This window comes from Dendrobates tinctorius, unplaced genomic scaffold, assembly GCF_039654945.1.
Source record: "Dendrobates tinctorius isolate UK_male_01 unplaced genomic scaffold, ASM3965494v1 ptg000070l, whole genome shotgun sequence".
NCBI classification, from domain to species: Eukaryota; Metazoa; Chordata; class Amphibia; order Anura; family Dendrobatidae; genus Dendrobates; species Dendrobates tinctorius.
The window spans coordinates 15,753,011-15,771,499 of record NW_027361738.1 but is presented as its reverse complement, the minus strand read 5'-3'; the positions used below and the strand labels follow the sequence as shown (position 1 = coordinate 15,771,499).

The window sequence follows — 18,489 nt, the reverse complement described above, 5'->3', positions numbered from 1 at the left end:
AGTCCTTGGATATCCTTTTGACAGTATTTGCACTTTGCTCTTGCACCTTTCTTTCCAAGATCTGCTGCTGGCATCTCAACAAAATGAACCCAAATAGGGTCTCTCTTACGACCTGCTGCCATGGCTCACACAGATCACTTATGAAGTTTGATTGTTACTACAGCCTGAGCCAAGTACTGCTGACTATCCAACAATTTGGGCATGTCAACTGAATGCAGGGAAAAAGAAACTAAACCAAAACTGAAACCAAGCTAGAAGTGTGGAATTAAAGGGGCAGTATGAACAAAATGTGGAGGCTATTAATAGTTTATACAATTAAGACATGCTGCTTTTAAACACCTACCTATTGCCATATAGTAAAACAAAAAAGATTTTTACTTACTTTGGGGTCCCCCCCCTCACCCTGGCGTTAGATCGTTGCCCCTAGTTTCGTCCGTGTAACTATGGGCGCACATGCACACTGCTCTCACTTCTCATTTTAATCGTGATTTATATTAAAAAAAAACCTTTTGATTTAAATCAGTGATTTAAATCATGATTAAAATCATGATTTAAATCGATCCGATTTAAATAGAAAAAAATCTTTTGATTTAAATCGTGATTTAAATCATGATTTAAATCGGCGTGATTTAAATCAATCCACCCTGTTCCCAGCGCATGCACTGGGCATTGCAGGGATTCACCTGTTTCTAAGCTGGCACCGTAAGGCGTGTATGAGTTATATATACTCCCGGCCAGTGAGCGTGCCATCCGCTCTCCATACACTTGTATTGTTGGAGGCCGCACACTCTGGTTGGCCACACGACTAGACGGGGGCGCAGCCTCACTCAATACAAGTGTATGGAGAGAGGCTGCACCCATTGGCCAGGACAGTAGGGGAAATAAGTACAGTGGGGGAAATAAGTATTTGATCCCTTACTGATTTTGTAAGTTTGTCAACTGACAAAGACATGAACAGTCTAATTTTAAGGGTAGGTTAATTTTAACATTGAGAGATAGAAAATCACATTGTATAAACTATATAAATTTGCATTTTGCAGTGAGAAATAAGTATTTGATCCTCTATCAACCATTCTGGCTCCTACAGACTAGTTAGAGGCTCCTAATCAATTTGTTACCTGCATTAAAGACAGCTGTCTTACATAGTCACCTTTATAAAAGACTCCTGTCCACAGACTCAGTCAGACTCTAACCTCTACAACATGGGCAAGACCAAAGAGCTTTATAAGGATGTCAGGGACAAGATCATAGACCTGCACAAAGCTGGAATGGGCTACAAAACCCATATGTAAGACGCTGGGTGAGAAGGAGACAACTGTTGGTGCAATAGTAAAAAAAAAAAAAGTACAAAATGTTTGTCAATCGACATCGTTCTGGGGCACCATGCAAAGTCTCACCTCATGGAGTATCCTTGATCATGAGGAAGGTGAGAGATCAGGCTAAAACTACAAGGGGGGGGGGGGGAACTTGTTAATGATCTCAAGGCAGCTGGGACCACAGTCACCAAGACAACCATTGGTAACACATTACGCCGTAAAGGTTTAAAATCCTGCAGTTCCCGCAAGGTCCCCCTGCTCATGAAGGCACATGCCCGTCTGAAGTTTGCCAATGAACACCGGGATGGTTCTGTGAGTGATCGGGAGAAGGTGCTGTGGCCAGATGAGACAAAAATTGAGCTCTTTGGCATTAACTCAAGTCACCGTGTTTGGAAGAGGAGAAATGCTGCATATGACCCAAAGAACACTGTCCACACTGTCAAGCATGGAGGTGGAAATATTAGGTTTTGGGGGTGTTTCTCTGCTAAGAGCACAGGACTACTTCACCGCATCAATGGGAGAATGGATGGAACCATGCACCGTGAAATCCTGAGTGACAACCTCCTTCCCTCCGCCGGGACATTAAAAATGGGTCGTGGCTGGGTCTTCCAGAAAGACAATGACAAAAATCATACAGCCAAAGCAACAAAGGAGTAGCTCAAAAAGCAGCACATGGAGTGGCCTAGCCAGTCTCCAGACCATAATCCCATAGAAATCTTAGGTGAAGCTCCGAGTTGCCAAGCGACAATCTCAAAATCTTAATGATTTAGAGATGATCTGCAAAGAGGAGTGGACCACAATTCCTCCCGACATGTGCGCAAACCTCATCATCAACTACAAAAAAACCTCTGACTGCTGTGCTTGCCAGCAAGGGTTTTGCCACTAAATATTAAGTGTTGCTTGCCAGAGGGATCAAATACTTGTTTCTCATTGCAAAATGTAGAAATTGTATAAATTTGCAATGTGATTTTCTGGATTTTATTTTTGATATTCTCTCTCTCAATTTTAAAATTGACCTACCCTTAAAATCATAGGCTGTTCATGTCTTTGTCAGTGGACAAACTTACAAAATCAGCAAGGGAACAAATACTTATTTCCCCCACTGTATAACTCATACGTACCCTCCAGAAATAGGCGAATCCCCCACAAAGCACAGTGCATGCATTGGGGGGATTCAAAAGCCTGCAGTCACACAGAGTGACTGAAGACTGATCGGTCTGGACTACACCCCTTTAAATAAGTTGTCCTGCCTTAGGGCACTGGTCTGCATTCACTATGTGACTGTAGACTAGGAATTCCTCACACTACACACTAAGGATTCTCCGCTGTTTGGCGCATGACAGCAAGTATGTGATTTACATACATTCATGTGCCAACTAGACATGCGCAGACTCGCTCAAAGCAAGTGTATTAAAGGGGTTGTCCGGGCTTTTCACATAATCTCAGTACATATCTGGGCTGCAGAATTATGGCATTGAAATGAGAAGTAGTCGTAACCTCCTACTCTACTCCAAACATGCCCTCTATAGCAACAACCCCACCCTCCATAGCTACAGGCCCTCCCTGTCCACATGAAGCAGCCCTCATCACACAGTAACGAATTCTTCCCCTCAGCAGAGAGCTGCTCCTCCCCCAGACACACACTGAACAGTTATCTATGGAAAGTGAAACTAGTGAGGAGGGAAAATCGTCCTGCATTCTGTGCCACTCCATGATTACAATACATAAGGAAGGAATTACTGATAATGAGTTATGTATTGTAATCATGGAGTGGCCCAGAATACAGGACGATTTTCCCTCCTCACTACTTTCACTTTCCATAGATCACTGTTCAGTGTGTGTCTGGGGGGAGGAGCAGCTCTCTGCAGTGAGGCTGCTAGAGGGGGAGGATTCGTTACTGTGTGCTGAGGGCTTCATGTGGACGGGGAGGGCCTGTAGCTATGGAGGGTGGGGTTGTTGCTATAGAGGGCATGTTGAGAGTAGAGTAGGAGGTTACGACTAGTTCTCATTTCAATGCCATAACACACCCCCCCTTGGACGTTCAGAATATCTAGAAAACCATGCAAACTATTGACAGAAAGTAAATTACTTATTGTCATAATTCTGCAGCCCAGATATGTACTGAGATTATGTGAAAACCCGGACAACTCCTTTATGCAAACCGGACAAATCTAGTTGGAATGTGGCCATACCGTGAGAATCCTCACAGCGCACAGTGGGCACACCGGGAGTGACAAGTCTGCAGTCACTCTAAGGCCTGACAACCCCTTTCACTTCTTCTTAGGTGCCCCCATATAAAACAAAAAAGGGTTGTTCCGTAGTGGCCAAGATATTTTATATGTATTGTATATATTTAAGCTAAGAGTATTATAATCTATTTATATAATTGCCTTATGATGTTTTAATTTCCTGTTCTGTCCAGATGTCACCGCATCCCAGAATTCCAAGCGGAGGAAGTTCACCGACCACCATTTTGGGACACCCAAGTGATGGGTACCTCAATATGGAAACTGCTGCTGGTACCAACCTATTGTGCGGTACCACCAGCGGAACACAGTCAGACCACACACACACACTCTATACGCACCACACTCATGCAGCCTTTTGCACAGTACCACGAGCAGAACACCGTCACGAACATGCTGCCGCCGGGATCAGCCGAATAATTCACTGACCGCCACCATCTATGTACACGAGGAGTGCATGCACAGTTTTAATGTGAGGAGAAGACAGCAGATGGGGGAGAGAGAAAGCACACAGGGGTGAGAGAGACAGAGCACAGGGGGGGAGACAGCTCAAAAGGAATGCCACATTAGGGGAGAACACAGCACAGGAATTAGAGATATAGATATATATATATATATATATATATATATATATATATATATATATACACACACACACACACACACTTACCTCCAAAACCGGTTCTGTTACAGCGGCCGTCTGATCTCACAGAATACTGAATGCCTGCAGCTATGCACACGGATTGGCCAATTTTTGCCCTAAATACTTCACCTTTATAAGTGTAGTCTATATAGCAGGAACACAGATTAAAATACATATATTCAGTGTCTGCAGGTATCTCAGACCAAGTCTGGTTATGGGACGTTTTACCAATGCAAATGACCAAGGAACCTTTTCATTAGCTGCACAACTTGGATTGTGAGCCCCATCGGGGACAGTGCCAATAATATCTGTAAAGCTCTGTGGAATTAATGGTGCTATATAAATGAGTAAAAATAAATAAATCTTACCATATCCTGCCATGGAGTCTCCGCTCCCTCCATTCACGATGTCTTTATTCTCCTCAGACAAGGCTTTCACATATCTTCTGCTCAGGTCCAAGATCTGCTCCCTGAGCTCGGTGCTGCTCTGATGTCTGGGATACTGAATTGTGTACCGGAGCAACATGAGGCCCCATATGAGTCCAAAGGCAAGTAGTAAAATGCTCAGTTTCTGAGAGACCGACTTTCTAGAGAATGTTAAATACATGTTATTTTTCCCCTGCAGCTCAGCTTCCACTGGAGATTTACTTCTTCTCAAGGTGTCACACAAAGAAAAAACTGGAGTGAAGACAGGCACTTGTACAGGTCATTGTAAGAACGTCCTCCTCATAAATTGCATCTGGTGAAAAAAAAAAAAAAAGACTGAATATTTTTTGAAATTAAGCGTTGACATTAAGAAAGCCTAGAGTAAACCCATCCCCATAACACAGCTGCAGTGAAGTACAGGGACTCCTTATAAATTGATGGGTCAAACGTCTTTCTTCTAGACACAGTGGATGTCCACTTGTCACATTTACAGCCTTGGACATATGTCGCAGATCCCAAGACGGAGCTATTTCTGCCAATAACTAGATCTGTTCATTGACTTGTCAGATTTGTCCACTAACTAGAGAGAATGCGCAGAAGGCAGCATTACTTCTCCTGTGAAAAAGATGGACTCCATGGCAAGCCATAAAGTTTCATTGGGAGCCAGTGCTTGATACCCAGGTAAATCACTGAAATTAGGAAAATAAAGATTGAAAAAAAAAAGTTAAAAGACCTTTTCACCAAGGGGAATAATCGAGGCTCAATCACTTGCCCAGATAAACATACTGCCAATCAAAATGCTTGTTCGTTGGATGATCATAAACCTTAAAGTTTAGGCTTCAGTAAACATTAACAACAACTAAACACGTCTACAAGACCACACGACCATCACTCATGTATAGGGGTCTCCACAGAGCCGATGTTGGGAAATAGCTGAAATTAAAGTGCCCTATAGTTTAATTTTCAGACTAGAAAAGTCACTGTCAGAGGAATCTAGCAACAAATTAGTTATCCATTTCTGATCAATGAAGCTCCTATTGATAGGGGACTGGCAGCCTCACAACTCAATCTGCAGTAATCGGGTAGTCAGATAAGGTCCCATCAGGTGCACAAGACATTGCTCTCTCCCGTATGCTGCACACCCTCAGATCCAGCAGTGTCATAGTAGGCACGCCGTACACATGGCCAAGTCTTCAGTTCAGGCAGAAATTCTGTCAGAAAGGCAAAGACAGTCAATCGACATTATGAGGGGCAGAGAGGGATGGTAATTGGGGGTCGGAACGATGCACTGGATGCTTGGCAACAACTGAAGCCCCCCAGCACACACTACACACATTAGGCACCGTTGTTGACGTGTTTGTCTGACAGTCTAATGTATGTAGCAGAAGAAATTTTTGAACCCCTCTCCATAATCTTTGAAAATTCTTGGAGAACAGGAGAAGTGCCAGAAGACTGGAGAAGAGCAAATGTTGTTCCTATCTTCAAAAAGGGGAAGAAGGTGGACCCAGGCAACTATAGGCCGGTGAGTCTGACTTCTATAACAGGAAAGATCTTTGAACAAATTATTAAACAACATGTATGTCAATACCTGGATAAGAATGAAGTGATTAAACAGAGTCAGCATGGGTTTGTAACTAATAAGTCATGTCAGACTAACTTAATTTCCTTCTATGACGGTATCACTGATTGGGTGGATCAAGGAAATGCTGTAGATATAGTATATCTTGACTTCAGCAAAGCATTTGACAAAGTCTCTCATACAATCCTTATTGAAAAAATGACTAAGTATGGAATGGACAAGGCAACTGTTAGGTGGATTCATAACTGGCTTAGTGATCGGACCCAAAGAGTGGTCGTAAATGGCTGCACATCCAGTTGGAAGAATGTCTCAAGTGGGGTACCACAGGGCTCTGTCCTGGGCCCTGTATTGTTCAACATCTTTATCAACGATTTAGATGAAGGAATTGAGGGTAAACTGATTAAATTTGCTGATGACACAAAGCTAGGAGGGATAGCTAATACTAGAGAAGAGAGAGAGAGGATTCAAAAAGATTTAAATAAACTGGAGAAGTGGGCAGCAACTAACAGAATGGTTTTTAACAGGGAGAAATGCAAAGTACTACATCTGGGCAATAAAAATGAAAAAAGCATATATAGAATGGGAGGAATAGGGCTAAGTGACAGCACATGTGAAAAAGACTTGGGTATACTAATAGATCACAGACTGAATATGAGTCAACAGTGTGATGCAGCAGCAAAAAAGGCAAATGCAATTCTAGGATGTATTAACAGAAGCATACAGTCTAGATCACGTGAAGTCATTATTTCCCTCTACTCCTCTTTGGTCAGACCTCATCTGGAATATTGTGTCCAGTTTTGGGCACCACATTTTAAAAAAGACATCAACAAACTGGAGCAAGTTCAGAAAAGAGCGACCAGAATGGTGACTGGTCTGCAAACCCTGTCTTATGAGGAAAGGTTGCAGGATTTGGGAATGTTTAGTTTGCAAAAGAGAAGACTGAGAGGAGACTTAATAGCTGTCTACAAATATCTAAAGGGCTGTCACATTGTAGAAGGATCAACTTTATTCTCATTTGCACAAGGAAAGACTAGAAGCAATGGGATGAAACTGAATGGGAGGAGACACAGATTAGATATTAGAAAAAACTTTTTGACAGTTAGAGTGATCAATGAGTGGAACAGGATGCCACGAGAAGTGGTGAGTTCTACTTCAATGGAAGTCTTCAAACAGAGGCTGGACAGACATCTGACTGGGATGATTTAGCGAATCCTGCTTTGAGCAGGGGGTTGGACCAGATGGCCCAGGAGGTCCCTTCCAACTCTACGATTCTATGATTCTATGATTCTATGTAGAGACCCTGGATAGATTATATTGGCGGAGTGATCGATCTGGCATCTCCGATTTTGTATTGCCGATCTTTTTGTTCTTGAGAGATAAGCTCCCTCTAGAGATATCAGCCAGTGGCTCTCCAAGAAGAGTGGTCGGCAGGATGAGGCTCCTGTATACAGGGGGAGATGAGCAAGGTACCTTAACTGTTGGCCAAACAATAGGCCTAACCATCGTTCGGCTGGCCTCTAAGGTATATGGGGTCCTAATGATGCACTTGATGACCCTCACCATCATAATAAATAAAGATCATTTTCTGCACAAAGTAGTCAGTGAAAACTACACTACCCTGCCATGATCTTATAAGACCCTTATTTAACAAATTCATTTAAAAAGTGCTCTGGGCGTAAGTGACCCTCCGTACGAAGTCTGGTTTGTGGCAGCATGCTGTTGGTACACCATTATTCCCATAGGCCTGTCCATTGGATTTTGATAAGCCCAGGAAAAAAAACACATGTACAAAATGATACAAAACAGATAAAATTCACAATTAACAAGATTCTTACATTAAAAAAAAAAAACAAAAAAACTTTTTTTAGGCATTTTAAAATGACAGAAAATAATCTGTGGAGGAGCCCTAATACTTATGTGTAATCGAAAACCCTGACACAAGGCAGGTCGCCACAATGCACAACTGAAAACTGACTTTTTTTCATATTTGCTATGAATAGAATTAAATAATAATCTTGGTAAAGTCTTTTCTATTATTTCGCCCACTGTTGTGCCCCCACGTTCAGTTCCCTTTATCCGAACAGCTGGATCTGTGCTGAAAGAAGCGGAGCTTAATGATTTACGGTAACTGCTGAACGGGCTCCAATAATCTCTCCGCAGTCAGACCTTTACTCTCGCCTCTATTAGCGGCGTCACTCATTGGTCCTTATATACTTGTGCGCTTTGTACTAAAACGCAGCAGTTACCTGCAGAGAACGGACTTTCAACATATTACAGCCCTGGGAACAACGCCAACTAAGTCTTCTAATAGGGATACTGGGAAACGTCCCGCTTCATAAATGAAGGATTTCACAATACTTTACTTCTCAAAAAAAACAAAAAAAAACCAAAAACAATTCTATGTACTTTTTGGGGTTATTTACACTACAATTTGAACTGCTACGGCCAAATACTCTGAAATTCCCCATAAACAGTGTCCAATGGCACAATTAGGCTGTGTGCACACGATGCAGATTTGCAGCGGTTCCGCAGCGGATTTTAACGCGCAGAAAAGTTGCATTTCTGCATTGTGATGTACAGTAGCCTTAAAATCAATGTAAAAAAAAACGCTGTGCAGACGCTGCGGATTTTTCCGCGGTACAAAATCCGCAGCATGTTACTTCTTTTGTGCGGTTTTCCATCTCCCGTCACCAAATCCGCAGGGGGAAAACGCGATGGAAAACCGCATGAAAAATGGAAGAAATCTGCAGGAAAAATGCAGGTCATTTGACCTGCGGATTTCTTCCATTCTGCACGGAAAAATCCGCAGGGCCAAAAAGTACGTCTGCACTCGGCCTTACTTACATATGCCAATATTTATTTATTTCTTTAGATGCCAGGGACTCACCTGTCTTTCAACTATGTTCACTATACGCTGCAGAGTATCAGAGTTAAACAAGCAAGGCCGAACTCATGGAGCCGGAGTCTGACACATGAGCCATACGTGGATCGGGCAGCGTGTATCACCCGTCAGGTTCCCTTTACAAAGGTTTTCTAGTTTTAATATTTTCCCACACACTGGCCATCCATGCAATATACTGGTCTGGTACTTATCTCTACTCAAGCAGCAGGTCTCCATTTCCAAGCTACAGCAGATGGCACAAATCAGCACGCTTAGGCTACTTTCACACTAGCGTTTTTTTGCGCTGCGCTCCGTGCGCACGCATACAAAAAACGCATCAAGCGTTTTGTATGCGTTTGCTTATTTTTTGCGCATGCCTGTTAACCAGTTTGAGTCTAAAAACACATGCGTGGACATGCGCACGTCAACATTCCCATAGACTGTAATGTGCTTTTTTTTGCACATTTCATGCGCATGCGTTTTTTCACACAGGTTGGGCGCACAGAAAATGCAACAGGGTGCGTCCGGCGCGCAAAGGCGCACACTGCAAAAAACACATACAAACGCTAGACAATGCTCACCCATGTTAAACATAGGGGCGCATGTATGCGCACGCAGTGCAAAAAAATGCTAGTGTGAAACCAGCCTTAGTGATTGTCTGCAGCGGTGATGTGCACTGTAGTCGTCACTATCACTGCAGATCAGTTTGTTATATTCTTCTGCTAGGAGAGAAAAAAAAAAAAAAAAAAAAGTATACCGTATGTCACAACAGGAAAACCACTAATTGTCTATTGCAGTCCCTAGATGTGAGAGAAGAAGCTCTGAAGACTGTCTCAGATCTGCAGACCTACAAGATACAAATCAAGGGGAAAAAGATAAGAGCTGCTTCTCATACCATAGTACTTCCATTCTAGCATCTGGGAGAAACTCTAGCGATAAATAAAAATCAATTTGAGTGTATTCATTTACCGTATTTTGGGGAGTTTTCAGAGCAGAAACTTTCCAACTCTTCATTCAAAACTCATGGCTTTTGAAATTCTCATGCAAAAACTTCTGAAATAAAACCGGATGGTATGTATGCGTTATACATACTCCTGGGCAGAGCCCATCCAGTGGGTGCAGCCTTGCTCCATACACTTGCATTGAGCAAGACCACACCCTGACTAGTGACGCGGCCATCCAGTGGGCGTGGCAGACTACAGGGCCTTGCGCCATACAAATATATAGAGCGAGGCAGCACCCACTGGCGGGCTCTGGCCGGGAGTATGTATAACTCATACATATCCTCTGGTTCCTGCTCAGAAACCGGAGGATCCCCGCAGCGCACAGTGCGTGGAGGAGAGTAGTCGGTCTGTACCAGGGTTGCGATGCGATCCTTGCACAAGTTATACGGCCTCCTGTCTGCACCCTAAGGGAAACAAGCGTATATTCGTAGACAAGCGTATCTGGCCTGACAGAATATCAGATCACAGTCGGACCCCTTAAGTCTGTGGGGTCGTGAACAATCACTACATGACAGCATTTGATCTATATCAGGATCACACCCGGCCATGCCAGTCAATGAGTGTGGGAAACATCGGACTGAACTCGGATGGCATCTGAGTGCAGGATGATTTCCACTAAGTGACAAAAAGGAGAATTTATTTTTCTCCGCAGTCTCCTCAGAGACAATCGGAACACACTATAATCACACTCTGATCGGAGTTTGATCACAGTGCCATTTGCATAGTTGGCGCGATTCTCTCGGATGAGTGGATCTACGCTCTTCTGCACCTGCCCTTAGAGGCATTGCCACAAGATTCCATAGATACCTTACAGGCACATCTCTCACTGCTGAAGCCTCACCCCCATCTACTGATTTTGGTAATTTTCATAGACTTCATTGGAGAAATTCAACTAAACTCTATGAAGACAGCAACAGTCAGAAATAAATGAGAGGTGACCTATTAGTGATTTACAGCAGTTTTTTTTATTTTTCATCCAAAGACAATAAGAATTATGAAAGGAGAGAAGTATAAAGAAATACATCCTTCTCTTCTGTATTTATCTTATGCTTTGGCTATAAAAAAAAAAACCCACTGCATTATGTGAACCTGGCGCAAATAATTTAGCTGCAAGAAACAGAAAGATCTTCTTGACAATCAAAGCAAACGATAGGCTGCACCGGAGGAGAATCACTGCTCTTCTCCTTCATTAATCTTTAACAGGCGAGCACATTACTGCACAGTCCAAGAAAGCAAATATGAATAAACTAACATTGAGAGGAATCTGTCAGCAGCTTTTCTCTACTTAATCTGACAGCAGCACAAAGTAGGGCCTCAGATTAGTTGTCAGAAATGTCTGTTACCTCTAAAATGTCAGAGGAAAACTGTCAGCAGCTTTTTTGCTATGTAATCTGAGGTTGGGACAGAGACCTTGATACCAGCGGTGTGTCACTTACTGGGCTGTGTTTTATCAGAAGGCGATTATGACCACAGGAATAGGTGTCTCTTGCCTTCTCGTCAACTTATTTTGTGTAACCCCTCTACCATCACTGAGTTTTCTGTCAATACACAAAGCTAACAGTGTGTATACACAGCTCAGCTTTCAGAGCACTGCTAGATCTGCAGCAAACAACTACTGCACCCAGTAAAGTGGCACATCATTGGAATCAGGGTCTCTGTCCCTACCTCAGATTACATAGCAAAACAACTGCTGACAGTTTTCCTCTTTGCACATCTGCAACACATTTATGACCTGCCTGACGTTTTAGAGATAGTCAGAAATGTCTGTCATCACTATATGGCTCTATACAGCCCATAATATTCATGTCTTTTATGGGAAATGTCCCAGGAACATATATTCTATACTCGGCACCGTGCAGAGGTTTGAGGCAGGAGTGGGGGGAGGCTGCAAAGTGTTATATTATTCCAAATTAGAAGTGTTAATAGTTGACATTACATTCTCGTGTCCATCTCCCCGCTCCCCATTACTCTGGTGCTGTGGAGAAGATGACAATGTATCTACTTATCATGTCCCGACCATTACCGACCACCATGAGCAATGCCCGCCTTACCCGGCTCAGTCAAGCAGAAGGTCCCGGGTGCAGCCGTTACACCCGCCCTGGGTGCTCGGGCCGGTCCATTGCTCCGTGACCGTGCAGCTCCCGCTGCCTCCGCTACTCACTAAACAATGACAAGTGCACATCCAGGGAGCGGAGACTCTTCCTGAGTAAGTATGAAAGGCGAGCTGCTATTGGCTGATGTGCATGGCCGGCATGTGTGGTAGCCTGTGATTGGTCGGCTTCTCAGCCCCCCTCCAGGTGCCCGCGCTCTTCCTGTCAGTGACTGTTTACAGGGGCTGTGAGGCGGCGGCGGTCAGCTGCTGTGTGATTGCCGCTGTGGAGGGACATTGATGAAGATTATGGATTTGTGGTAATGCACAGCTCAGCAGCTCTCATCTGTCATCTATTATTTACAGGATGGTTTGGATGATTTCCTGTCCAGAGGAGAGTGAATGATAATGGGGCTTTCTGCATTACAGATAATTCAGCTGCGTTTTTAATATGTTCCTTGACCCATACAACAGTGGTGTGAATGGGCTCCAGCCTGTATATTGGCCATGCCGCCATGTTGGTAGTCTTCCGCTTCTTGCATGGCTGCACATTCCTGCGATCCTTACACAGCTGGCGGATGATATTGCGATGTGGCCATCAGGATGACCCTCGCCATGTTCCTTCTACGCGGTATATGGCTGCCAGCAAACCTCGCCAGGCTCAGAATGGCACGTTTTACCATCAGGCGTATCATTGGAGATAGCCAACTATAAGGAGCGACAGGCCGACATTCTGCTGCAAGTTCTCCAGAAATGCTCGTTACAGTTCTCCATAGAACTTTATGAGCACCAACGGCAACCTCTAATCTCGATAATGGGGAAATCTGTATTCAGTGACGAGAGTTTACTCAAGAATTGAGAATTTTGAGCATGAAAGATCAGTCCAGGAGGAGGAAGAAGGAGATTTCGGTGAAAGTTTCTTCTTTTCACGTTTACGATTTATGTACATTAAAAATAAAGCGACAGTAATTTAACCCCATACTGATATGATGCACTGGTGGCACGTCTTGTGCAGGCTCAGGAACTGTGTCTGCATCTTAGCCGGCAGATGATGGCTGTAATATACAGCCATCATGTGCCTCAGCCGGACAACTGTTAACCGTCGCTGGCGGTGGCATTTACAGCTCTTCCTGAGGAGCTCGCTGTTCTTATCGCTTCTCAGCGTGCCTACAATCACAGGGCGCCAAAGAGTTACCTTGACAGCCAGGGATCTGCTGAAGACTCCTTTGCCCGTCATGATGGTAATCTTGTATATAGTACAAGTGATTGGGCGATTGCAGGTTTAAGGCTGGAGTCACACACATCCATTAAAAAATCGGTCCGATTTTAACGGTACGAAATCGCACAAAGAATTCTTGTCCAGGGATCCGTCTGTCATCCCATTTTCCGGCGTGGAACCGATTTTATTCGCATCTAAGCATCAAATTGTCATCCAATGTCAATGCCTGATGCTCTTTCCTGTTGACCTGGAGAAGTCTGCGATTTAATCGCAAGTCACACGTGTGGTGCGTTTTCAATGCGTTTTTTAATCGCATCCATAGTCTTGCATTGGCGAATCCGATCCGAAAATCGGTGACAATCGGTCTCGGTCCGAGGAACGGATCCGATAAAAAAACGCATGATGGGAGCAGCACCATAGAATAACATTGGGACTAATGCAATGCGATTTTTTTAAATGCTGTATCAGCATTTAAAAAGTTTTATTGAGAAAGGTTGATCTTGGTGGCTGTTTTTTTTTTTCCAGTCTGTGTGGAATTGTGAAAATCACAGACTCAATTGTCATGTTAATGATGTGCAAATGCTAAAAAAAAAAATGCAAGTAATGAAAAAAATGGAAAGCATTTTTTTAAAAACCTCTCTAACTATTCTGTATCGAGTATGAGCGCCACATTCAGCAGTCCTTGCACTTAAAGCCTTGGCTGCTATCAGTGAGGTTTTTGATAGTTGTCTGATGAATGTTCTGCCACGCTGAATAGGTTTGGACAAATCATCAAAATCCGCTGCTGCCAGAATGGATCACTAAGAAAATATAGAGCTGCACTCTGAATTGTTTAGAATGGTACAGCTAGAAAATTGGAGCTGCATTACTGCCATAGAACATGGGTTAAGTGCTATATTACGTACATGTGAAATTGTGAAAAATTGGAAATGCAAAATTTGCTATTGGAAAATTTACAGTGAAAAAGAAGGTACTTAGCACATAGATTGGCCAATGTATATGAGCCCAACTATAAGGTACGCATTCACATTGCAGTTGGGCTCATTTACATTGGCCAGTCCTATAGCAGATTTTGCATTTCCAATCTTTCAAAATTTCACAAGTACGTAACATAGCACTTAACCAATGTTCTATGGCAGTAATGCAGCTCCAGTTTTCTAGGCGTACCATGCTAAACAATTCAGAGTGCAGTTTTATATTTTTTTAGAATTGTTATGTAGCTGGCACCTATTCACACTAGTAGGGATGTGCTGGTCAGTCTTTTTCTGTTTGTAGCAAACTCACGTGACGTGCACTCCCACACCCAATTCCAGCAGATTCAGGTGGTTTTAACTAGCTGTTTCCTGCCCCATATATTGTAGGCTTTTTAGACCAGGAGAGGTGTCTTATCAGGACAGGGACCCAACTATAAGGTACGCATTGACGTAGCGGTTGGGCCACATTGGCCAATCTATGTGCTGAGTTCTGTACCTTCTCTTTACTGTAAATTTTCCTATAGCAAATTTTGCATTTCCAAATTTTCAAAATTTCACATGTACGTAATATAGCACTTAACTAATGTTCTATGCCAGTAATGGAGCTCCAATTTTCTTAGAATGGATCACTAAGCGACATTTCTCAAATCTGGTGAGATACATAATCCCTGAATTGACAGACCTTAGTTTATCACACTGATCACTTTGCATATAAATTGGGACGTCAGCACTGTTCAATGTCGTATGTCTGATTGGTTATGAGAACTGAGACAAACTGGAATGGCCGCAAGAGGTGCACAGAGGTAAACCTGCATGGACGGATCATCAGATTAGAATGGCACATAGCGATCCATTTTGTACTGTAATTGAAAGTACATGTCACATACCAAGCCTAAGGTGCCAAACACTGTCTACAAAAACCATCTGCTTCACAACATTGGGCCACAAGCCAGACATCCAGCTACAGGCGTTTCATTGACCTCCCACCATCGCTATCTAAGGGCCCCGTCACACATAGCAACGCACCAGCGATCCCGACACCGATATGACCTTGTCAGGATCGCTGGTGTGTCGCTACATGATCGCTGGTGAGCTGCCAAACAGGCAGCTTCACCAGCGATCAGCGACAGGAGGGTAACAAGCGACGCACGTCGCTTAGTTACCCACTGAGTACCTTAGTTACCAGCGCGCTGGTGCAGGGAGCTGGTAACCAAGGTACACATCGGGTTTCTAAGCGGCGCACAGCGCTTAGAAACCCGATTTGTAGCTTGATTACCAGCTCCCTGCACCAGCGCGCTGGTAACTAAGGTACACATCGGGTTTCTAAGCGCTGTGCGCCGCTTAGAAACCCGACGTTTACCTTAGTTACCAGCGCGCTGATCGCTGGTCTCCCGCCTGTTTCACGCAGCGATGCGTGCTGACCAGCGGGAGACCAGCAATCAAAAAAATGTCCTGGCCATTCCAGGATGATCAGCGATAACCGGCAGGGGGGCCGCTCGCTGGTCAGTGTCACACACAGCGATCTCGCTGATGAGATCGCTGTTGCGTCACAAAACTTGTTACTCAGCAGCGATCTCGCTGTGTGTGACGGGGGCTAAGGCCTGTTTCACACTTCCGTTTTTGTGTCCGCCAAACGGATCCGTTTCCGTTTTTTTGACGGAAACTGATGCAAACGGATCCGTTTTTTTTAAAACGGATCCGTTTTTTTGACGGATCCGCGGTAACCGTAATGGAAGTCTATGGGACAAAAAAAACGGATCCTGCAAAAAATGGCGGATCCGTTTTTTTACGGAAAACAACGGATTTTGATGGATTTGAAAAAACGGAAGTGTGAAACAGGCCTTAGGGCTATAATGGTGCAAAGCAAGACATCAATGGAGGCTGGAATAGAAATCTGTCCTCTGCAGTGGTGAGTTCTGCTTTTGTCTTGGATGAAATGATAGCAGATTAGTCTGGAGACCACGTGGACATTGCCATAAAGAGGTCTTCACGATGTTAAAGTGTGTAAGTGCGTGTATTTCTGTATGTGGCGCTCATACTCAATAGTGAATAAATCGGGCTATTTTGAAAATTTTGTTTCTATTTTTTCAGCATTTCCATATGAATGTTATGTCTGCAGATTTTGCGATTTCTATAATTCCCCAATTTTTCCTTCTTGGAGTGGTAATTTTGATGTTTTGGAGTGTATACTTTCCTAACAAGATAAATTAGGCATTTGTATACCAATAAACAGGTGTTTTTGGAAAAAATAATCGACTCAATCGGGAAGAGCCGTGCAAAGTGCCAGAATTGGTGCATATCATGTAATGTGCCAGGACTGGGGTGGCTGGAGGCTGGTATTTGTAGGCTGGGACGGGCACAATAACCATGGTCCTTCCCAGACTGATATCAGCTCACAGCTGTCTGCTTTACCTTGGCTGGTTATCAAAAATAGGGGGGGACTCCACATAACTTTTTTTTTTTTTTTAATTGTTTATAAGGATAAACCAGGCTAAAAACACCTGCGTAAACACACTTGTTCTGTTTTTTTTCCTGTGGATTTATCACATCTAATGCAAGCTATGGGGAAATTCCATACAGAAGACTGAGCGTTCCCACAAGATAAATTGACATGTTACGGCTCAGAAACACGTATCGCAGCTGATTTTACTCAGCGTAAAAAAAAAAGCACAGCGGGCATAGGATTTCTATTAATCCCATCCACTGTACAACGCAACATTTTGTATCCAGCGAAAATATTCTGCGTCCAGAACGCTTGTATTACTGATCGTGGACACACAGCTCGGTGGACTTGCTGAGGTTTTCTTAGGCTAAACCACTTTAGGAAAAAGACATCAGCTCTGCTGGTGTTGTGAGCATGAGCTCAATGATTGTTTGCAGCGCTATTAACCCAATGTCAGCATTACAGACAAGTGGCAGAGACTTGGAACTGTACCCAAGGAGGTTGAGTAAAGAACAGTTTGTTAGTGGGGGTTTTATATCAAACCGCCTGGCCAAACAGATTTTCTGAAAATGGAAAACCTATTTAAGTCCACTTCTGGGTTTAAAAAAAATAAAAAAAACCTGCATAAAGAAGTGCATTTTTCTAGAAAATGCAATGTGTGAAACCATCCCTGGAGTGGTAACATACCACTCAAGATTTTATACTGTTGTGGTCAGGCTTTTAATTGAGGCTTTTTAATTCAGTAGCCAGCAAAACTCCATCCTTTTAAAGCATTGATTGCCGTGCCATGGCCTAAGTTATAGCATATCTACCAGGGCTGTGGAGTCGGAGTCGGTGCTCATTTTGGTGGAGTCGGTATAAAATGGACCGACTCAGACTCCTAAAATATATAATAAATTGGGTACAATAATTCAATGCAGAATATGCTGAATATTTTTTTCATAGGAATTTGGGAAAGTTATGAAATGTCCTATAAATGGCTGTTTTATTCCTGATCTAAGGCTACATTCACACACAGCGTTTTTTGAGGATACGTTTTTCAGCTGCAAAAGCCGATCAGCTTTTTAAAAAACCGCATCACCTGAAAGGTTTTTGAGCTCATAGATAATGTTTTCAATAGCAAAAACAGATTAGAAAAACGCTACACAAACTGACATGTTCATTCAGCCCAAAAATGGATCCTCACAAAACAATGTGTCTAAAGGTCATATCTTGAAAGCCATTGACTTTGCTGGGATGCCCAGAGTCACTGCATTTTACTGCAAAAAAACGGATCCGCAAAAACGCTGTGTGTGAATCATGGCCGTAGCCAGCAAGGGGCAGTGGCACGCACCTATCAAAACTCTTATGCTGCAGCGCTCCTGTCCTGCACCGGCTCCAGACTGCAGGGGGCAATATCCCCTCCTCTGTCCTGTCTTCTGCCGTCTTCAAAAGAGAGAGGCGGGGGAGGAGTACCTGCCCTGCACAGGATCTAATTCCTGGGCCCCGAGCTGGAGAAAGTTGTGCACACGCTGCAGCTGGCAATAAGCGATAGCCTGCAAGAGGGACATGCTGGAAATCTGATTTTGAAAAGTGAGGAAATTGGTTATTGCCACCAGAACCCCTAAAATTGATTCCATCTTGAAGAGACGTGCTGGGAAAAGGGCAATTGTTGTTCAAGACACTCGGTG

General features: G+C 43.5%; 1 protein-coding gene and 1 long non-coding RNA gene across 3 annotated transcripts in view; one reads left to right on the top strand and one right to left on the bottom strand.

Annotated features, from left to right (window-relative positions):
* CCDC126 (coiled-coil domain containing 126) overlaps positions 1-12,292 on the bottom strand; it is a 49,624-nt gene extending 37,332 nt beyond the window's left edge. The window contains exons 1-3 of one of the 2 annotated variants that reach the window (XM_073581427.1): positions 12,146-12,277; positions 9,848-9,937; positions 4,574-4,943 (exon numbers count right to left, since the gene is read on the bottom strand). In XM_073581427.1, coding sequence (XP_073437528.1) covers positions 4,574-4,811 — 238 coding nt within the window. In that variant the 5' untranslated portion in view covers positions 4,812-4,943; positions 9,848-9,937; positions 12,146-12,277. Of the gene's footprint in view, positions 1-4,573; positions 4,944-9,847; positions 9,938-12,145 lie in introns of both variants that reach the window. The other variant, XM_073581426.1, reaches the window with a different exon arrangement.
* Positions 12,293-12,375: 83 nt separating this feature from the next.
* On the top strand, positions 12,376-13,162 carry LOC141095437 (uncharacterized). The gene is made up of 2 exons (XR_012233383.1): positions 12,376-12,503; positions 12,613-13,162. It is a non-coding gene; the product is annotated as an uncharacterized lncRNA (long non-coding RNA).
* The last annotated feature ends 5,327 nt before the right edge of the window (positions 13,163-18,489 follow it).